Below are 23,671 nucleotides of genomic sequence, written 5' to 3'. Positions count from 1 at the left end.
TATACAGCCATACAGCTTCTTTGCTGAGGGACTTCAGCCAGCCATCACCGAAACCTGAACTCCTTTTTCCCTGGAAGTCTACAAAGCTCTGCTTGGTAAGGTTCACTCGTGGAAGCCAGAAACAGTTGGTACCGGGTGCAGGGGCTCCATGCCAAAAGAGGCAAAGACAGACTGCCCAGATTAGAAGTTAAGGATTTCCCCATTAGTAACAGTTATGAAGATAGTGCCTGTTCCCTGTGGACAAGATTGAGAGAGAGCCAATAGACTGTTAAGAAAGCCTTAAAGTATCTGTTTGTTTTCAATAATAAAGAACTTTGTTGAACCTTTAAGCAATCAAAAGACTCTGTTTTAAGGAAATCCAAGGCCCTTTAATCTGAGGCAGCCCCGGCGTCCCGTTGGGCACACAGAATTTATGTCCTGTCTACAGTCTTATGCACAGGCCCAGCGTGCGACAGCACATCCACCAATGATGGACCTGGACCAAACTTGGCACACAGAACCCGCATGACTAACTCAACCAACTGGAGGGGTTTGTGGGGACAGACTTACCAAGTGGGAGTTGTAGTTTACCCTACAGCCAGAAAACATATCAAACCCCACCAATGATGCATTTAGAGCAAACTTGTCCAACATAACAAACATTAAGTACTGATGGAGTTTTTCAGGGTTATCCTGGCATGATGTAATCTTACGCATTTGTACAATTAAACATTGACTTTTTCAAATAACCCGGGCAACGTCTGGTAACCAAGCTAATAATAAATAACGATAATAAACACTTGATAACACATACTTAAATAAGAATTTAATAATATTGTAATACTTAATATAATAATAAATACATACATATTTAATTATTTAATAATAATAAATACTTTAAGATTTTAACTAATAATAATTACTTAATAATAATAATCTACACTAGACCCTCAGTTAGTTGGAACTCTCAAGCATCTGGCAAAACCACCCCCTGAAGAAATAATGCTTTAAATAAAAATTGAAATCAAAGCAATATTTAACTGCAATTTAAACAAGAACAGAACACGGCATTCACTGATTTTATGATGCAATAAAACTGTGTTACATTAAGTGAAGTTTGCTTTAATTTGGTTCTAATGGCTGTGTTTTGATATTAATATCAAGTCAGAACATGAGTTTGTGGTCCATTCGCCTTGGGAAAACATGGCTTTTAAACTACTGAATGGTCATAACTTTTAAATTACAAGGATCAAAAGAGATCAGGTTTTGCTGTGGATCGGCTTTCCATGAAGCCACTCCATCAGAGGAGAGGTGATCTATCGGCAGATAATATTTCGGAATCAATATAATATTTCATGGTCAATTGCTCAGGACAAAGAGTCCATTAAAACAAGAGAGCGCAAAGCATCAAGAAAACTCCCTTTGGGGCATTTTATCCATTTAAATGAGGTTTCCCTTTTTATGGGGCATTCCTCAGCGATGATGACAGAGAAGCGGATCCTGGTGATGTCATTAAGGACAATCCATAATAATTAGTGGGTTGTTGTGTGTTTTACGGGCTTTATGGCCATGTTCCAGAAGCATTCTCTCCTGACATTTCGCCTGAATCTATGGCAGGCATCCTCAGAGGTTGTGAGTTCAGACCTCACAACCTCTGAGGATGCCTGCCATAGATGCAGGTGAAATGCCAGGAGAGAATGCTTCTGGAACATGTGCATACCGATCGGAAAACACACAACAACCTAGTGATTCTGGCCATTAAAGCCTTCCACAATAAATCCATAATTAATTAGGATACATTACCATGTTGTACTCATATGTGGGCTTATGCGGGATTATTATGTTGGTAATTGTTTTACAGAGACATTGCATGTTTGCCTTTTTGTATGTTGGCATCCACCCTGTCGTCGTCCCCACCCCGAGATAGGGCAAAATATAAATTATTATTATTATTATTATTATTATTATTATTATTACTATTACTATTACTATTATTAGTATATAATTACCACCATAAATTCCCCAAGTGGTGCATGTACATTATGGATTTAATCCAGTTTAGCACCACTTTAAGGTTATGGAGTCCCAGGAGTTGTTGTTGGCACTCCTTAGCAGGGAAAGCCATGTAAACTATAAATCCCATTATTGCATGGCATCAAGCAATCATACTTAAAGTGGCGTCAAACTGTGCTAAGTTATTTTATTTTATTTATTTACTGTATTTATACCCTGCCCAAAGGGGATTCAGAGTGGCCTTACAATAGGCAATAAGTCAATACCACATAAAACAAAAATATAATAAAGTAAACATAGGCACTAAAAACAGAGAATTCAAAAGATATAAACATTAAGAGCCCCCAGTGGTGCAGTGGGTTAAAGCGCTGAGCTGCTGAGCTTGTTGACTGAAAGGTCGCAGGTTCGATTCTGGGAAGCAGCGTGAGCTTCCGCTGTCAGCCCTAGCTTCTGCCAACCTAGCAGTTTGAAAACATGCAAATGTGGGTAGATCAATAGGTTCCGCTCCAGAGGGAAGGTAACGGCCCTCCATGCAGTCATGCCGGCCACATGACCTTGGAGGTGTCTATGGACAACGCCGGCTCTTCGGCTTAGAAATGGAGATGAGCATTACACCCCAGAGTCAGACATGACTGGACTTAATGTCAAGGAACAACCTTTACCCCTTTTAAAACATTAAGACCAATTATTTAAAAAACCACACAATCTGAAATCATAGTCCATAGCCGTTCCAGTCATTATTGCACATATTCCAACTTCAGTTATTGCACTGCATTACTATTCAAATGTTTGGTCCCACAGCCACATTTTTAATTTCTTCCTAAAGGTCAGGAGGGTGGGGCTGCTCTGAAGGGAGTCCCACAGCTGAGGGGCCACCACTGAGAAGGCTCTGTCTCTCATCCCCACCAACTACACCTGTGAAGGCGGTGGGACCGAGAGCAGGGCCTCCCCAAAAGATCTTAACCTCCAAGATGGTTCATAGAGGGAGATGTGTTTGGATAGGTAAATTGGGCCAGAACTGTTTAGGGCTCTATTGGCTAAAGCCAGCACTTTGAATTGTGCTCAGTAGCAGACTGGCAACCAGTGCAGCTGACATAACAGGGGAGTTGTATGCTCCCAGTACACCGCTCCAGTTCGAAACCTGGCTCCCACCCGTTGGACCACTTGAAGCTTCTGAACAGTCTTCAAAGGCAACCCCACGTACAGTGTGTTGCAGTAGTATATTCGGGATGTAACAAGAGTGTGGACTACTGTGGCCAAGTCTGGCTTCTCAAGGTATGGGTGCAGCTGGCACACAAGTTTTAATTGTGCAAAAGCTCCCCTGGCCACCTCCAAGACCTGGGGTTATTATAGGCTTAGCGATAAGTGCAGGATCACTCCCAAGCTGCGAACCTGTGTCTTCAGGGGGAGTGTGACCCCATCCAGCACAGGCTGTAACCTTACACCCCCGTTTGGCCTTACAACTGATATGGAGGACCTCTGTCTTGTCTGGATTCAATTGCAATTTGTTTGCCCTCATCCGGATCGTCACAGCCGCCAAGGAGGACCTGAACAGCCTCCTTAGCAGCAGGTGGAAAGCAGTGATGGAGTTGGACATCATCTGCGTACAGATGGCATCAAACTCCAAAACTCTGGATGATTTCTCCCAGCGGCTTCATGTAGATGTTAAACAACACGGGGGGACAATATCGATCCCTGAGAAACCCCACAGGACAAAGGCAGTGGGGCCGAGCAGGTGCCCCCCAACAACACCTTCTGAGATTGGCCCTTCAGGAAGGACCGGAGCTACTGCAAAACAGTACCTCCAAGACCCATCCCCGCGAGGCGTCTCAGAACGATACCATAGTCTATGGTATCGAAGGCCACTGAGAGGTCCAGGAGGACCAACAGGGACACGATCCGCCTGTCTAGTTCTCTGCGTATCATCCACTAAGGCAACCAAGGAAGTTTCGGTTCTACAACCTATAGTGTAGATGTCCTGCAATGCCTTGCAACGAGGAGCAGCATCTCATTGCCGCTTTCTCTCTTTCTCTCTCTTGGGAGGGTTGTGTAACTGCTCTCTGCAGAAGGCCTTCTTGTTATTACAAAGTTTAATTTTTAATCTCCTTCCTCATTGCTTTTTAATTTCCCAGCAACTTAGTTTAAAATGCTGCTCAGAAACCTGTCAAGCAGAAGCCATCCTTCAGCTTTAAACGTCTCAAGCGCCAGCCAAAAACATGCTTGTTTTCGGCAAACACACAAAACAATTGCCTCCTTTGGAAATCATTGCCAATATTAGGGTGAAAAGGGGTCAAGAGAAATCATTCATTTCTAGACTGAAAGTGTACATACAGCAGAGTGGAGGGTCACCCCTGGCTCCATAAGGTCTAATAGAACACGGACTTTATAAAATCAATCTATGTATTTCTTGCAAGACAGGTCTTCAATCTTGAATTTTGTAACGTATGTTTGTGTTTGTATTGGTATCTATTCTTATTTTATATTCACCTCCTTTTTAGGTTTTAAATTATATATTGTTTTGCTCTTAGTGTTAGCTGCTTGGGGTCTCCTTTTTGAAGATATACAGTAGGGTAGAGATTATTATTACTAATAATAATTAATTAATTATAATAAATATAATGGTGATAATAATAAATATGATAATAATGAATCATAAATAAAAATAATCATATAATGATAATACATGAAAATGATGATATAATAATAAATATAATGATAATACTGATACAATAATATAAATATAATAATATAATGATGTTAATAAATACAAAAATAATGATGATATAATAAATATAATAATAAAGATATAAAGATAAATATTATAATAATACACATCTTGATAGCAATAATAGTATCAATGAACCTGTGAGGTCCTTGAATCCACTTTTGTTAAAAGAGCCACAGACTATTGATAATGAGAAGAAAGTAATATCAACCTCTGCTATTGATTACCTTATTGATGGCTGTGAATTTAGTTCATTTCCCCATTTTGATAATAATAATAATATCATCAATTAATCTCTGAATCTATTTTTCTTAATAGGGACATAGGGTATTGATAATAGATGGAAAGGGAAGTCATCAGCTGTGATATTGATTATCCCATCAATAACTGCATTTTCAATCAATAGCATTTTCCCATTATGCTATTATTATCTATACGCATTACAAAAGTGAAAATACGTATGTGTGTGTGGCTGGGGTGTCCACTTACACAGACAAGCTCCTGCCTCCACAAGCACCTATAGCTCCCACCACTCAAGAGACACCAATGTGTTTCCTCCACCAAAGACATCTCAAAGACATCTCAGTGTTTCTTACTCTCTCTTAACCCTTTCCTATTCTTTTCTGTGGCACACAGCAAACAGAGGAATTGATCAGCAACTGAACATACTAGAGAAGTTTGGGGAGAATTCACCATGATTTATAGGAGTTGTAGGTACTGGGATGTATAGTTCACCTGCAATCTAAGAGAACTCTAATCTCCACCAACAATGGACCTGAAACTAACTTGGCACACAGAATCCCCCGACCAACAAAATATACTGGAGGCCTTTAGTGGAATTTATAGGAGTTGTAGTTCACCTACATCTAGAGCGCATTATGAACCCAAACAATGATGGATCTAGCCCAAACTTGGCATGCATACTCGATATGCCCAAATTTGAGTACTGCTGGGTTTTGAGGGGAATTGGCCTGGACATTTTGGAGTTGTAGGTACTGGGATTTATAGTTCACATGCAATCAATGAGCACTCTGAACTTCACCAAAGATGGCATTGGACCAAGCTTCACACATAGAGCCCCCATGACCAATAAAAAATATTGGAGGTCTTTGGGGAAAATTCACCTTGATTTGGGGGAGTTGAAGTTGACCCGCATCCAGAGAGCACCGTGAAGCCAAACACTGATGGATCTCAACCAAATTTGGCACACATACCTGGCACACCGAAATTTGATTACTGGAGGGGTTTGAGGTAACGGACCTTCCTTTCTGGGAGTTGTAGTTCACCCACAACCAGAGTAACTGTGACTTCCATCGATGATAGATCTGCACCAAACTTGGCACACAGAATCTCCATGACTAACTCAACCTACTGAAGGGGCTTGAGGGGACTGACTCACCATAGTGGAAGTTGTAGTTTATCCTACAACCAGAGAGCACACTGAACCCCACTGATGATGCACCTAGAGCGAACTTGCCCAACATAACAAAATTTAAGTACTGATGGAGTTTTTCAGGGTTAACCTGTCATGATGGGAGTTGTGGTTCACCCACGACTTTATGCATTTTGTACAATTGAAACACGGACTTTTTCAAATAACCTGGGCAACGCCAGGTACCCAAGCTAATAAAAAATAATAATGTCAATGAATATCGGATGTCCTTGAATCCATTTCTGTTAATAGGACCACAGACTATTGATACCAAGAGGATGGGAATATCAATAACTCTGCTATTTATTATTGCCATCGATGGCTGTGAGTGTTAAAGACAACTCAACGAAGAGTTGTTGTTTTTTTTCAAAAAAGCAGCGCCTGCTTCCTAGAAATTCCCATCTGCAAACACTGGTATCAAATATTTATCTAATGTTTCCATCTGTATCTGGCAGCCGGCGTTGTGTAACAGTTGGCATGCAAAAGAATGGTGCATTTGCCAGAAGGCATGCAGTAATAATAATAATAATAATAATAATAATAATGCATTTCACACCAGGTTGAACACAACCATGCAGATTTTAATGACTTTGAGTCTATTGTGCATCGATGCTGCCATCCAAAATAAGGCTTTTGCAAAGTAAAAACCTGTTCGCCTGGATTCTTGGCTGGTTTGTTGCAACCCAAGGCCTAAAATACTGTTTTCTATTGGCAAACAGTCTCTAGATTGTTCTCAAATGGAATATCAATGTCTTAAGGCAACATGAGGTTTGATCGAACGGTGAAGCAAATGCACACCTATCTATGGCCTGAACATCCTCTGCTCCAGAAACTAGGACTCAATGGAGCAGTGGGTTCAAATTCCAAGAAGACAGATTCCACCTAAACATTAGGAAGAACTTTCTTACTCTCTAATACTGTAATAGTCTCCTTCTCTGGAGGTTTTTAAGCAGAGGCTGGGTGGCCATCTGTCAGGAGAGCTTGGATGGCGTCTTCCTACTTATAGAAGGGAGTTAGACTAGATGACCCTTGGGGTCCCTTCCAACTTTAGGATTGCAAGATTTCCAAAATTTTGGATTCTTAACAGAAGCTGGATGGCCATCTGTTGGGAAGGATCAGATTGTGTCTTGTCTTCCATTATTGCAGAAGGAAGTTGACCTGGATGACCCTTGGGGTCTCTTCCAACTTTAGGATTCTATTATTATTGTAATTATTAAGCAGAGGCTGGGTGGCCCTCTGTTGGGAGGGATCAGATGGTATCTTCCATTATTGCAGAAGGGGGTTGACCTGGATGTCCCGTGGGGTCTCTTCCAACTTTAGGATTCTATTACTACTACTACTACTACTACTACTACTATTAAGCAGGGACTGGGTGGCCATCTGTCGAGAGGGCTTGGATGGTGTCTTCCTACTGACAGAATGAAGTTAGACTAGATGGCCCTTGGGGTCCCTTCCAACGTTAGGATTACAAGATTTCCATGATGTAAGATTCTTAACAGAGGCTGGATGGCCATCAGTCGGGAGTAATCAGATGGTGTCTTCCTTTCTTGCAAAAGAGGGTTGACCTGGATTCTATTATTATTGTTATTACAATTATTGATATTATTAATCAGGCTGGATGGCCATCTGTTGGGAGGAATCGGATGGTGTCTTCCTTATTACAGAAGGGAGTTGACCTGGATGACCCTTGGGATCTCTCCCAAATCTTGGATTCTATTATTATTGTTGTTATTATGATTATTGATATTATTAATCAAGCTGGATGGCCATCTGTCAGGAGGAATCAGATGGTGTCTTCCTGTATTGCAGAAGGAAGTTGAACTGGATGGCCCTGGATTCTCTTCCAACTTTAGGTTATTATTATTATATTACTGTTACTATTATTATTATTATTATTAACCGGGGTTGGAAAGACTTGGATAGTACCTTCTTTTATGGCAAAGCGGGCTTGGACTGGATGCCCTTTGGGATCCCACTGCATGATTCTACAATGTAAGGCGATGGCCCCTTTGTTCTTCGTTGTCCCCAAAAGCCTCGCAATTCCCAGTTTGTCAGACTTCGAAAATGTCTTGGCAAGAAGAGCAGCGGATCATGATGAAGCAAGTCTGGAAAGGAGCCTCCTGCTCCTCCCCAAACACCCAAACCCTCCTTTTGTCCTTCATGGAGGCGTTTTGGCAAACTGCCCTCACTTTGGGTCTTGGCAGGTTGGCAGCCTTGGCAGTCTGTGCTTTGAGGGGAGAAAGGAAGCTGAAAGCAGCCGATCGGTTCTTTTTGGCAAGACAAGGGCTCTCTCAAGGCCATCTAGTCCAACCGCCTTCTGTTTTTATGGAAGACACCATCAAAACCCTCCTGGCAGATGGGCATCCAGCCTCTATGTACAGCTTTATAGCGACTCAATGCTACTCATGTTTACTAATTGCAACATTCACACTTGCTTCAACATACAAGTGTTCTTTCTTCCACCCTGGACATTATTCCACGGGTATATAAACACTCCACTTGCTTCACTGCCAATAAGATGCCATTAGCCACAGATGCAGGAGAGAATGCTGCTGGAACACGGCCATACAGCCCGAAAAACTGACAGCAACCCAGTGATTCTGGCCATGAAAGCCTTCGACAACACATCATCATCATCATTCTTTTCAGAGAGGGGAAAATGCTGGCCAGAGCTCCTCTATATTGAAATAAACCCACGCCATCAATGCTGCCCTTGGGATGGCACTCAATACAGTGCCAATGCCACCGGATGCTCCTGCAACACCGCATGCAAACACCGGCTGGCAATTAGCAGCACCTATTAACGCTTCCAATTAACTCTCTGCCAGGGAAATCTGCTTCCAGATTCAATAGAGAGATTTTAAACTGATATTAAGAACTAATTAACAGCCCACGTATTGACATAGGCTTCCCATTAAAACAAAGCAGGGGAAGCAGGACACACACATATGCAGCGCTCAAATCCGAGCTTGGAAGAACAGGAACCAAAACCTGCCTGCTCTTGTCTTTGCATTTATTGCTGCTTTGGTTTATCATTAGGCCAGAAAATCAAAAGGGGTAATGTTATGTCAATAATGGTGGCTGCCATTTCAATGAGGAGGTGAATCCGCTTCGGATTTAAGTCCGAACTGTGCTAGAGATACCCAAAACACTGAGCCTTCTTCTTGCAGAATCAGTTCAGCTTCTCAAATAGGGATTTTAAAGGCCATGATGCAGAGCAGATCCATACCGCAAATGCCATTGTTGTGTAACGTGTATTGCATGCATACATCCATACACACCTGAACCAGCCTCCTCTCCTTGTCCCCCGACTCCATCTGATGCCTCAGCTCTTGGGTTTATTCTTATTCCTTGTATTTATAGCCCAGCTTTCTGCTTTTTTAAAATAAAACAGCCCTCGAGATGACTAACGCGCATCGCTGACAGGCGCACGAAGTCATACAGCCATTCATGGCATCGTGATAAGAGGCGTTGTTCCGACCGTGACTCCGGTGCCGCAACTGTAGGGTCCATCATCCACTGAGCCTCCTTTGGACACAGATGGAACAGCTGGCCTCATGGCAAGCAGACTGCCGGGACTCACCTGGCATCTCACCTGAAGCCCATGGGAATGGTTTGGGGCCCAAAGTCTTGAAAAGTAATATCATGCCCATTGAAGGCTGGTTGGTCTCAATACACCTTGAGCAGTTCATAGAATCATAGAATAATAGAGGTGGAAAAGACAACATGGGCCATCTAGTCCAACCCCCTGCTGTGCAGGAAAAGCACAAAGCAGCCCTGACAGATGGCCATCCAGCCTCTGTTTAAAACAATGTTTCTCAGCCTTCCTAATGCCGTGACCTCTTAATACATTTCCTCATGTTGTGGTGACCCCCAACCATAACATTATTTTTGTTGCTACTTCATAACTGTAATTTTGCTACTGTTATGAATTGTAATGTAAATATCTGATATGCAAAATGTATTGTCATTCATTGGGCCAAATTTGGCACAAATACCCAATACGCTCAAATCTGAATACTGATGGGGTTGGGAGGGGATTGATTTTTTCATTTGGGAGTTTTAGTTGCAGGGATTTATAGTTAACCTACAATCAAAGGGCATTCTGAACTCCACAATGATAGAACTGGGCCAAACTTGGCACACAGAACTCCCACGACCAACAGAAAATCCTGGAAGGGATTGGTGGGCACTGACCTTACGTTTTGGAATTGTAGTTCGCCTACATCCAGAGAGCACACTGCATTCAAGCAATGATGGATCTGGATCAAACCTGGCATGAATACTCAATATGCCCAAATGTGAACACTGGTGGAGTTTGGGGGAAATAGACCTTGACATTTGGGAGTTGTAGTTGTTGGGATTTATAGTTCACCTACAACCAAAGAGCATTCTGAACCCCACCAATGATAGAATTCGGCCAAACTTCCCACATAGAACCCCCATGACCAACAGAAAATACTTTGTTTTCTGATGGTCTTTGGTGACCCCTCTGACACAACCTCGTAACCCCCTCCCCCCAGGTTCCCAACGCCCAGGTTGAGAAACACTGGTTTAAAAGCTTTCAAGAAGCACTTCCTGAACTCAGAATGCTGAAGGTTTTTCCTTGCAAAATCCATATAGTTCTCAATTGGATATTTTGCAAATCAAAGAGGCCACTTATGGCTACACAATAAATGTAATAAATGCATGCTCAATGTAAGCTCATGCTCCTATAGGAAGGGAATCGCAGACCTGGAGTTCCTAGGAACTGTTGCATAGCTGCATTATGCAGGTCTCAATGTACCCAAGGCGGTTACTTGTTAGCGACAGAATGTTCCCAAAACTCAGAACATTGTTTCCTTACAAATCCCATATATATATATATATACACACACACACACACACACACACACACACACACACACACTGCTTTCTTGCAAACCCCATATACTTTTTTATCAGCTCCATTTTGCAAAATGGAGATCAACAAGCCCACTAAACACACAAGTAAAACCTTTAAAAACAAGATCATAATGGCCGCAAAACAAGAAACTAAAAGCACATAGACCAGACCCATGTCATATAAGAAAGAAGCTGCAAACCTGTAAGAAGATTTTCGGATCCGAGTCCTTGCAAAGTGCTGTTATGCAGGTCTCAAGGTATCCAAAATTATGTTCCCTGAACTCAGAAGATGATATGCAAATTTCTGACTGACCCACAAATGCACAGGTGAAACCTCAAAGTCAGCGCATAGGGAGAGAGCAGCAAGCCTTAATGATACCAAACAAGACCCCAAAAGCCTTGAAGGCCATATTCATGTAAGCTCATGCTCCTATAAGTTAGGGAACCACAGATCCGGGGTCCCAAGGAATGGTTTAGGGTCTATGGCTATGCGAAGCATCATTACACAGGTCTCAATGAACCCAAGTTGGGTGGCCATGACCAGCAGAATTCCCTCAACTCTGAAGGCTGCTTTCTTGCAAAACTCATAGATATATATGTGTGTGTGTGTGTGTTTAATTATCTTGCAAATCCCATATACTTTTTGTTGGCTCCATTTTGCAAACTGTGGACTGAGGAGCCCACTTATGGTTGTCAAATAAATACACAGATGAAACGTCAAAGTGAAGTCGTGCTCATATAAGAAAAGAGCCACAGAGCTTAGTGACCTCACATTCTCACTCATAGAGGAAGGGAACTGAAAACCTGAGGTCCATAAGAAGAGTTTGGGGTCTAAGGCTTTGCAAAGTAGCATTATGCAGGTCACAATGTTCCCTGAACCCAGAAGACTATATGCAATTTTCTGGCAAATCCCATATACGGTACTTTTGCATTGACTCCATTTTGCAAACCGTGCACCAAGGAATCTGCTTACAGCTGACCAAATAAATGCACAGGTTAAACATCAAAGTAAGTGTATAGGAAGGTAACCACAGGCCATAACGGCCCCAAATCGAGACCTTAAACTCCTCAACTAAGCCAACACTCATATAGGAAGACAGCCACAGACTTGTGAACCAAGCTGTGTTAAAGTAGCATTATGCAGTCCTCAATGTACCCAAAGTGCCAACTATTTGTCACCGACAGAATGTTCTCTGAACTCAGAAGGCTATGTGTTGTTTTCTTCAAATCCCATATACTTTTGCATTGGCTCAATTTAGCAAACTGTGGACCAAGAACTCCGACTGTGATGTGCTGTTTTCTTGCAAATCACGTGTACTTTTGCATTGTCTCCAATTTGCAAACTGGGGACCAATAAATGCCCAAGTGAAGACTCCAAGTCAGCTCCTAGGAAGGCAACCGCAAACCCTAATGGCCCCAAAGAGAGACCCTAAAAGCTTCAAAGGCCGGACCCAAGAGCCAAGAAGCACAAAAGCAGGAACGCACAGTCCTTGCCTCCCTCCATCCCTTCAGACCCAAGAGTCGGAAAAATACAGGTTTGTTTTTATGACCAGGACATGTGAGGTAAAGGAAAAAATTGCCTCCTCTGTGCTCAGCATGCAATATTCATTAAAGGAAGAAAAACAGCCTCGCGGAGATATCTGGAGGGATCCACCAACGTTGATCACCATTCTGCGCCACTGTGATGTCATGGAAATGTGCGCAGAATGGCGATCAACATCCACATGGCAACAAAGATGCGTTTTGGAAGGGGAAAGGGGCAGTCACTGTAAAAGGAGAAACAGGTTGTGCTTCAAGATGGCAGATTTGGCCAATCTTTGCCTTTCTGCCTTTATGCAAAATGCCAGTACATAATAGTCCATCTCCAGGAGTCCTGGAGTGTATCTACACTGCAGAATTAAAGTGGTTTGGCACTACTTTACCATGGCTCCATGAAATGGAATTCCAGGAGTTGTAGTTTGGTGAGGGACCAATATTCTTGATGACTACAACTCCCATGATTCCGCAGCACGGAGCCACCGCAGTTCAAGGGTGCCTCTACTTTGTAGAATGAATGCGGTTTGCCCCCTAATAGTAGTAGTAGTAGTAGTAGTAGTAGTAGTAATATACAACCACCACCACAACCACAATAATAATCATCATCATCATCATTATCATCACCATCTCAGCAGGCATTTGTAAACAATAAACATTGAGAAAATCACGATCTGTCAACTGCAAAAGGCCACCTTACTTGGATCTGCGCGCATCATTCAAAAATACATCACACAGTCCTAGACGCTTGGGAAGTGTTCAACGTGTGATTTTGTGATACGAAATCCAGCATAGAGATCTCGTTTGCTGTGACATACTGTGGTTTTGTGTCAGTAAAATAGTAATAATAACAACAACATCAACAACAACAAAAATAATTGTTGTTAATGTTTATACCTCACTTTAGGACTCCAAGTGGCTATGACGCAATGCAATGAGATCATGGCACCTGTATTTGGGGAGATGCTCACACTCTTTGGCTACTGCAACTCCCATGATTGCTCAGAATTCTCAAAGTGCATTAATTGTACAGTGTAGACACACCACAAAATGCAGTTCTACTTCTGAGTTCAATGCAAGACACCCCCAGAAAGCAATGTATTCTCTAACTCAGTGGTTCTCAACGTGTGGGTCCCCAGGTGTTTGGCTTACAACTCCCAGAAATCCCAGCCATTTTACCAGCTGTTTGGATTTCTGGGAGTTGGAGCCTATCTGTGGACCCATACGTTGAGAACCACTGTTTAACTAGAGCCTCTTTCTGGAGAGCTTTATTCGTAGGTTTCCACATAGCATAGTATTGGACCGATGATAAGGATGTTTATTTATATGGCACTTTCTCCTCTTAAAAGAGAACCCTATTGGCCCCTTCTATGCTTCTACGATAAGGTTAATTTAGGCTCCTTTAGAGCCTTCTTTGCAGCAGGGATTGGCCTGCTTTGCATGATCTTAACCCCATGCACCTCGCGCTTCCGGTTTTGTGCTTCTTCTTTAATTTTTTGCAGCCACAAAACAGTCAAACGTTTGCCATTAAGAAAAAAAGAAACCATAACACTCTCTGTTTCCCTCTTAGGATGCAATTCACCGTCCAAAGGGAATGGTGAGAAAAAGAGTGATGCGTAAGAAGACATGCAAAACCAGGGCTCTCTCTCCCTCGGCATGATGGGCAAAAAAGGAAACACGGCGCATGGCACCATCGCGTTAATGCACACTTCCCCTCCATCCGCCCCCACTTCCTGGCAGCTGAGAGGCAACACATAGGAGCAAAGGAAGGAAGGAAAGGGACAACGGAAAGGGCAGGGGGCTCGGACCCACGCACAGAGGGCCACATTCAGAATTATGTGTCACTTTGGCACTTTAGCTGCCATAGAATCTTAGGATTTGCAGTGTCTCGAGCACTATAGGGTGCATCTACACAGCAAAATGAATGCAGATTGGTACCACTTTAAAGGACTCAGGCCCATGAGGCTGATTGCTCACCATGACACCCATTATTCAATGCGCACCTTCCAAAAACCCTGCAAGCCAAATGGGGAGAACCTTGCAATTCATTTTCAAGGACCATCCATACTGCAGAATTAGAGAACTTTGGCACCACTTTAGTTGCCACGGGATCCAGGGATTTGCACACATCAAAGGGTGCGTTGAAATAGCAAAATTAATGCAGTTTGATGCCACTTGATTGAAGACACCTGTCATGGCTCAATGCTATGGGATCTTGGGAGTTGTAGTGTTATAAGGCTGAAGAGCATGGTAAATATTTCCTAATAATAATACAAGGGGTGCATTTACACTGCAGAATTATTGCACTTTGGCACCTTTTGAACTGCCATGGTTCAGTGGTATGAGAGACCCTGGGAGTTATAGTTTCACAAGGCCCATAGTCTTCTCTCGGTGCATCTCCACTGCAGAATGAATGCTGTATGGCACTGCTTTGATTGCTATGGCTCAGTGCTATGGAATTCTGGGAGTTGTAGTTCCACAAGGTCCATAGCCTTGGTCTTGAGCCTTCTCTGCTAAAAAGTACACTGCCAAGCTATAACTCCCACAGCACTGAGCCATTGCAGTTAAAGAGTGCATCTATGTTACACAATGAATGCAGTTTGATGCCACTTTAAATGCTCTGGCTCAATGCAATGAAATCATGGGATTTGTCATTTGGGGCAGCACCAGAGACGGCTCAAGACCTTGCAAAACCGCAGCTCCTAGGGTTCCACTGTATTCAGCAAATAAAGAAGGGACAAACTGCATTCATTCTACAGTGCACCCCTTGGTAAACTAAAAACTCCCAGAATCCCAAAGCACAGCAGCATGGCAATTGAAGAGATGCAGAAAGTGGATTCATCCTACAGTGTGGATGTAACTCTAGCCTTCCTTTCTCCCATTCAGAAGATTCATGAGTGCAAGCCCTGTTGCTACATACAATCAGATTGCATTGACAATATTTGGGGGATTTTTTTGTTACTTTAAATAGAAAACCGGAAGTCAGTGCATGGCTGGGGACACATTTCACCCACATCAGTAGACCTTAGCTATGTTTTTATGATCTCGGCCCCCAAGAAAATGGGAAACATTTTGAATGGCAAAGAAGAGAAATCCCTTGAAGAGGGAAAAAATGTTGCAGAATCACAACTGATTGGTAAAAATGTAGATCCAGGGAGTTAGCTTCCGTTTCCATTTGTAGGTAAGTTGCGGAAGGCAGGTGAGAAGCCATTTTTATTTACGTCAGCTTTCAAAGGGCTGTTTTTTTATTGGGCATACATTATGTATAACCTTTTGCATTATTATTATTATTAGCAGCCTACATTTCTCACTTAATTGAGTCCCAAAGTAACTATAAAAATGTATGCATTATGAATATAATTGTTTTGTGTATTATATGTTTTTAACTGATTGCTTTTTGGAAGCCGCGTTGGGTTCTGTTCTGGAACAAAAGCCGCATATAAATAAAATAAGGCATTAAAACAAAGGAGACTGAATTGCATGCATTACTTTGGCGCTAATATGGGCCCCAAAACCCATTTGAACACTTTATCCTTTCTTTCCCATGGAAAGGGCAACAAAAGGCCGCAAAAGCAGATTTGCACCCCTAAAGTGGCTCTTTGCCTTCTAAAGGAGTTTGGAGAGGAATAAAGGAGATCCTATAATGGACAATTCCAATGAACGTACGCTTGCAGGGTTCTTTCAAGTCCTTTCCTCTTTGTAGGAAAGGATGCAATTTGAATGGGGATTGGAGGGAGACGTTCTACACTAAAATTTACAATTGGTCCCTTAACTTCTAGCACTGCAGCTAAATTGAGAACCTCTGCCTTTAGAAATAGTTTTTTGCCAAGCAAAAAAGCAAAGCGGGAATATGAATGCAGGAAATGAACAGGTTATGTATAAAAATAAGACTAGAGCATAATTAGAATTCAATGAATTTCTAAAGAAAAGAAAAGACCCTAGGGAATTAAATAGTAAGCAAACACTGTGCATGGTTTTCCTGCAGGAGAGATAAAGTAGGGTATAATAAATAATAATAATAATAATAATAATAATAATAATGGGTTGTTGTGCATTTTCCAGGCTTTATGGCTATCTTCTAGAAGCATTCTCTCCTGACATTTCTCCCACATCTATGGCAGGCATCCTTAGTGGTTGTGAGGTCCTCATAACCTCTGAGGATGCCTGCCATAGATGTGGGTGAAATGTCAGGAGGGAATGCTTCTGGAACATGGCAAAACAGCCCGGAACACTCACAGCAACCCAGTGATTCCAGCCATGAAAGCATTTGACAACATAATAATTATTATAAGCTTTTCTCTTTGGAAGAATTAAGGAAAATTTCACAAAAGGGGTCCAGATTTTGGGTTTTGATGCCTTCTTTACAATATAATCCTGGGAGTTGTGATTTTGCATAGTTTTTAGTGTTTTCTGCCCAAGAGTGCCAAACTACAGCTCCCATCATTAACAGCACTGAGCTGTGGCAGTAGAAATGGGATCGAACTGTATTAATTCTACAATGTAGATGCAACCCGGGTCTGTGTTTGTTTTAAAAAGAAAGCAATATGGAGATCTTTCCCAAAAAGTGCTGGGAAGAATTAATGGGCACTTTGGCTCCCAATGGGACATTTCCCTGCAACCACATCCAGTAATTCTATAGACATGAACACAAGGGATGCATCACTCACCTTGACACTGGAAACCTTGCTTCCCGAAGCCCCTGGAAAAAAAGGAGAAGGAGACACATATTTAGGGGAGACACAAACAACACACATCTCTGCAACATTAACAGCCAGTGGACTCAAGGAAATGCAAAGAGCGGCTTCCTTATCTTCCCAGAATAGGTTGCTCCCCAACTGCCATGAGATGAAGCCTGCAAGTCCCCCAAAAGAAGAAGACAAAGGGAGGAGGAAAATAGATATTTGGGGCTGGAATTGCCGAGTGAGAATTAAGAGCCATTGGCTCTACAAAAGGCCTCCAATCTGTGGATTTGGAAATCTGGTGTGGTCTGATCCTGGGGGATATGATAGCAATTGGTGCCCAAAACCCATACACCTCGAAGAAACTGAGAAGGAAATAGGGAAGAGGCAACATTCTTCCTTCATCCCTCATCTCTGTCCCATCAATTAATTCCCTATCTCTATCCTTCCTTCTCTTCTCAATCTTTAACTATTAATTTTATTAAAAAAATATTTAAAAATTATTAAAATTATTAATTTTTGTATGTATGTATTTTTATCTTTTACAATGTAGCTTGTAAATCGTCTAGAGCATCTCGGATGGAGGGCAATTAATAAGTAATTAAATATGATGATGATGATAATTTCTTCTTCAACCCTACATTTCTGTCCTATCAATTATTCGCTATCTATATCCTTCCTTCTCTTAATCTTTCCTTTCTTCCTGCACCTCTCTTCCATTTCTTCCCTCTATCCTTCCTTCCTTCTCTTAACCTTTCCCTCTGTCTATTCTTCCTTCTCTGAATTTTCCCTTCATCCCTTAATCTCGGTCTCATCAATTAATTTCCTATCTCTCTATCCTTCCTTCTCTTAATCTATCCCTGCTTCCTTCTCTCCCCTGTATCTCTCTTTCCCATCAATGCCTTATCACTATTCTTCCTTCCTTCTCTTAATCTTTACCTTCTTCCTCAATGCTTCATCTCTGTTCCATCAATCAATTTCATATCTCTATCATTCCTTCTCTTAATTGTTCCCCTTTTTCATCTCTCCCTTATAGCTATCCTTCACCTCTCTCCCATTTCTTCTCTCTCTCTCTCTCTCTTAGCCTTCCTTCCTTCTCTTAACCTTTCACTCTCTCTATTCCTTCTACTCTTAATCATTCTCCTCCTCTTCTCCCTCCATCCTTTTCCTATCAATTCCACATCGCTATCCTTTCTTTTTTAATCTTTCTCTTCTTCTGTGTCCTTTAATCTTTATCCCATCTATTAATTCCCTATTTCTATCCTTCCTTCTCTTAATCTTTCCCTTCTTCCATCTCTCCCCTATATCTATACTTCACATCTGCCCTATCTCTATCCCTCCTTCATTGTCTTAATCTTTCCCTTCTTCTTCCTCCCTTCCTTCTATCCAGGACTCCAAACCCTAGGAACTTCCTTTGATTTTGAATTTAAGGGAGAGGCGGGGGATAACTAATTAAGAGACAATTTATTAAATGGAAGGTGACAGATGGGAATGAAGACATTAGCTGCCTGGCGATCCTCTCCGGGTTCACCTTTGCTTCCAAAAAGACAAACAAGTGGGACCCTAATGCGGAGTGATGTTGCCATTTGAAGACAAGGGGGGGGGGGGCTCTTCCTACCTATCTCACAGGTTATTTCTTGGTTCTCATCTTAATGTATTACCACACAATGACTTGATAGGGAACATTAAGGGGGGGGGGGGGTGTTGGGAACTAACAGAAGACTCCCTTGTCTTTCTAAATCCGCGCAGATGTAGTGCGCAGAGCAAAGAACGGCTGTACTTTTGGAGCAGATTTTTGCATTCCTTAAAAGCATCCCTCCCACCCCCGGATCCTGAATCCTTTTAGCATTTTGCAAAACATGAGGGGGTTGGCAAGAAGGGGTGGGGCTCATATTCGGAAGCACCTGAAGTTGAAGGGACACTTGTGGACAGCATGTTGACCCGTGTGTATTGTTTATATGTATGCATATATGTTTTATATAAAATAAATATGTTATATTTTAATACATATAACCAACATAACAAAAGTGTTTTATCTCTCTGCTTCCATCATGTTGCACACTGCTTCTAGGTGGAGAATAAATTATTATTTTTTACTTTATTTATTTATTATCATTTATTATTATTATTATTATTATTATTATTTATCATTATTTATTATTATCATCAAGTTACATCCAATGCATTCCTGATGTTAAGCCACCCCGAGTCCTTCTAGGGCAGGCATGGGCAAACTTGGGCCCTCCAGGTGTTTTGGACTCCAACTCCCACAATTCCTAACAGCCGGTAGGCTGTTAGGAATTGTGGGAGTTGGAGTCCAAAACACCTGGAGGGCCCAAGTTTGCCCATGCCTGCTCAAGGGAGATGGAGTGGGATATAAATAAAGATATTGCTGTTGTTGTTGTTATGCAGAGGACCATATTTAAGCACCCATTGAGTGAAGTGGGACCTATCCAGGATACAGGGACACATCTAATAGAGTGGGCCAAATTTAGCAAAAGGGGTCACTCTGGGCCCCAAAAGGTCCTTGGAGCCAAATGGAGTCAAACCCAACGAAGCCATGTTTTTCCAAAGTGGGTCACATTGAGCAAAACAAACTGCTGCCAATGAAAGGGATGTCAGATCAAGACAAATAGGGCACGTCTAGAAAATAGGTTGCTTTCAATACAGGGGTTTCGGTCCTAGACAAATGGGACCCTTTTTAATGATGGGGGAGCCATAGGGACACATCTAACAAAGGGAGGCCCTGGAATCAAATTCAGCCAAATGGCATTGCAAAAGGGGAAGGTTTTCAAAAGGGGAGGCCACATCCATCAAAACAGGTTGCATCCAATACAGATCTATCCAAGAGATACATGATGTGCTGCATTCAACCCAGGAGTCACAGAGCATAACTGGGCCAAATTGGGTTCTGTGGGACACATGTATCAAACTGGATCACATCTAGAACTGGGGGCCACATCTAGGCAAATGGGGCCAATTTAATGAAGTGGGTCCCACTCAGGAACCTGACCAAGCGTTCCATAGAAGTGCCAGACCAGCTAATGAGGCCACTTCTACACTGCAATATAGAATATCTGCTTTGAACTGGACTATGTGGAAGTGTAGACTCATATCATTCTGTTCAAAGCAGATAATGTGGAATATTTGCTTTGATAATCTGGATTATTTGGCAGTACAGAAGGGACCTAAATTCCTAAAGGGTGAAAGGCAGGACAGGAATAAAGTTAAATATAATAATAAAAATATTATTACTATTATTATTAATAATAATAATAAATATTATTATTAATAATAATAAATATTATTATTATTAATATTAATATTAATATGAATGGGGTTGTATCCAATGAAAGGTATGGGTAGCCACGTTTGGGCAAGTGGGTCACAACCAGAATATTTATTATTGTAATCATAATAATGGACTGCATCCCACTCTTGGGGGCCACGACCGTTCAAAGGGATGGACCTCTCCAAATGGACCCAAGTAGGCATCAGTACAGACTGTGTGCCGTACAGGAAGCTAACAAACCAGAGGACATGTTAGAAATGGAGCTAAATCAGATCCCAGAGGGCCATATCTGTCCAAGCAGGCCAAATCTGGCCTAGTTCCGATTCCTCCCAGGAAAGAGGCCAAGAAGAGGACCATAAGACCCTTTCAAGAGTGGCCAGACCTTTTGGGAGCAGGGGCTGAATGCCTAAGGAGAAGGATCAGTTTTAGGTCCTTTGGGGCTGGAGGACAGATAGAGATAGGCAATAGACATCTACAATACCATCTAATCCAGGTCATCTGGGGCCCCTTGTACACTGCCATATAAAATCCAGATTATGAAAACAGATAATCCACATTATCTGCTTTGAACTAGATTATATGAGTCTATACTGCCAGCCAATCCAGTTCAAAGCAGATAATGTGGATGCTGTATGGCAGTGTAAAAGGGGCCTGGGACTATATGACTTCCCACCATCTATTCTGCCATGACAAATCCAGACTATCTTCTTTGAACTGGATTATATGGCAGTGTAGACTTTGGCTGGACCTATACTGCCATATAATCCAATCACCAAAACAGACCATCCACATTATTATCTGCTTGGAACTGGATTATATGAGTCTACAGTGTAGGGCCCCTTCTAAATAAAATAAAATCAGAGTATCTGCTTTGAAATGGATTATATGGCAGTGTAGACTCATGTAATTCTATCCAAATCAGATAATAATCTGGATTATATGGCAGTGTAGACACATATAGTCCAATTCAAAGAAGTTAAGAATAATCAGGGTTATACAGCAGTGTAGACTCATATAATCCAATTCAAAGCAGATAATAATAATCTGGATTATATGGCAGTGTAGACACATATAGTCCAATTCAAAGAAGATAAGAATAATCAGGGTTATACAGCAGTGTAGACTCATATAATCCAATTCAAAGCAGATAATAATAATCTGGATTATATGGCATTGTAGACTCATATAATTACATTCAAAGCAGGTAAGAATAAGCAGGATTCGATGACAGTGTAGACCCATATAATTAAATCCAAAGCAAATAAGAATAAGCAAGATTATATGGCAGTGTAGACTAATATAATCCGGTCCAAAGCAGATAATAATAATTAGGATTATATGACAGTGTAGATTCAAATAATCTGGTCCAAAGCAGACAATGGTAACCCGGATTATATGGCAGTGTAGACTCATATAATCCGGTCCAAAGTAGACAATAATAACCAGGATTATATGGCAATGTAGACTTTTATAATCTTGTCCAAAGCAGACAATAATAATCTGGATTATATGGCATCGCAGACTCATAGTCTTGTCCAAAGCTGATAGAAATAATAATCCGGATTATATGGCAGTGCAGATGGGGGCCTCAATGGTCCCTTCCACACAGGTGTATAAAATCCACTTTGAACTGGATTATATGGCAGTGTCAGTGTGGACTCAGATAACCCGGTTCAAAGGAGACACTATGGATTATCTGCCTTGATATTCTGGATTATATGGCAGTGTGGATTCAAATAACCCGGTTCAAAACAGATATTGTGGATTGTCTGCCTTGATATTCTCGGTTATATGGCAGTGTGGACTCAGATAACCCGGTACAAAGCAGATATTGTGGATTCTGGGTTATATGGCTGTGTGGATGGGCCCAATGTCGCAGGGTGGGTTGGGGAAGACTGGGGAGGGTGAGAGAGAGTCTCCATGGATGGATCAAGCTTGCCAAGAGAGGGACAGGACCTGCATTCTTCATTCACTACAAGGGAGGCTCTTCAAGGTGAGCTTACCTGGGGGAAGGAGGGAGGGAGGGTTCAAGGGGAGGGGAGGGGAGGGGGGCGAATGGCTCACCAGATGAAGTCGGTGCAGTGGCTGCAGAAGGTGGGCTGCTTGAAGAAGCGGGCGGTGAACTTGTGGTTCTTGATCTCGTGGACGTTCTTCTGGCGGAGGGCTCCTTTGCGGGCGAAGCGGACCGGGCCTTCCTCACCCTCGGGGACCGAGGAGGAAGAGGAGGAGGAGGAAGAGGAGAAGGACGAGGAGGAAGCAGCCGGGGGAGGAGGGGGAGGAAGGGGCAGCTCCGGGTCAGCCTCGGGATCGGCCATGCTCTGCGCCCCCCCTTCTCCAAGGAGAGACCCCCGAAGGAGTGAGGAGGAGGATGGAGGAGGAGGAGGAGGAGGAAGAAGAGGAAGAAGAGGAAGAAGAAGAAGAGAGGATGCTCTCCGCCGCTGCTGCTGCTGCTTCTCCCTCTTCTGCTGCAGCTCTTGCTGCTTCTGCGCTGGCCGCAGCTGGAACGCCTCCCTGGCCCCGCCCCCTCATCTGCATCTCCCCGCGTAGCCACGCCCCCTTCTAGCCCGCCGCCGGCCAAGCAAGCCGCGCCCCTTAAGCAGCAAGCCCCGCCCACCCCTCTTCTCTTTTCAGCCGCACCACTGCAGGGCTTTCTCTCTCTCTCTCTCTCTCTCTCTCTCTTTTGCAGCGGGATAATCCCGCATTCATCCCGCGTTTGGATGAAATAGGTTATCCGTTAGGTGCGTCCTTGCAGACGGCCAATTCTCTCACACCAGAAGCGACTTGCAGTTTCTCAAGTCACTCCTGACACGAAAAAAAAAAATCTGTACTTTGGGATGGATGGAGGCAACCTTGCAGCACATTAATGCAAATCATGGGAGATGTAGTTTGGCAAAGGAGCAGTAGTCTTGTATTATTATTATTATTATTATTATTATTATCTTCTGACACAAAAGCACAGTATGTCACAGCAAACGAGATCTATATGCTGGATTTCGCATCACAAAATCACAAGTCAAACACTTCCCAAGCGTCTAGGACTGTGTGATGATGATGGTGATGATGATAATTGAAAAAGATAAGGTGGGATATAAATGTTGTTATTGCTATTATTATTATTGTTATTGTTCTGACTT

General features: G+C 42.4%; 1 protein-coding gene across 2 annotated transcripts in view; it reads right to left on the bottom strand.

Annotated features, from left to right (window-relative positions):
• The window catches only part of PRKCB (protein kinase C beta), a 107,527-nt gene extending 84,482 nt beyond the window's left edge, over nucleotides 1-23,045 (bottom strand). For both annotated transcript variants that reach the window (XM_060786462.2, XM_060786461.2), the window contains exons 1-2: nucleotides 22,602-23,045; nucleotides 17,234-17,265 (exon numbers count right to left, since the gene is read on the bottom strand). In XM_060786462.2, the coding sequence (XP_060642445.1) occupies nucleotides 17,234-17,265; nucleotides 22,602-22,852 (283 nt within the window). In that variant the 5' untranslated portion in view covers nucleotides 22,853-23,045. The remainder of the gene's footprint in view (nucleotides 1-17,233; nucleotides 17,266-22,601) is intronic.
• Nucleotides 23,046-23,671: the final 626 nt, after the last annotated feature.

The sequence above is a fragment of the Anolis sagrei genome, chromosome X, assembly GCF_037176765.1.
Source record: "Anolis sagrei isolate rAnoSag1 chromosome X, rAnoSag1.mat, whole genome shotgun sequence".
NCBI classification, from domain to species: domain Eukaryota; kingdom Metazoa; phylum Chordata; class Lepidosauria; order Squamata; family Dactyloidae; genus Anolis; species Anolis sagrei.
Note: the sequence above shows the minus strand (reverse complement) of the source record. Positions and strands in the feature narration are given on the sequence as shown.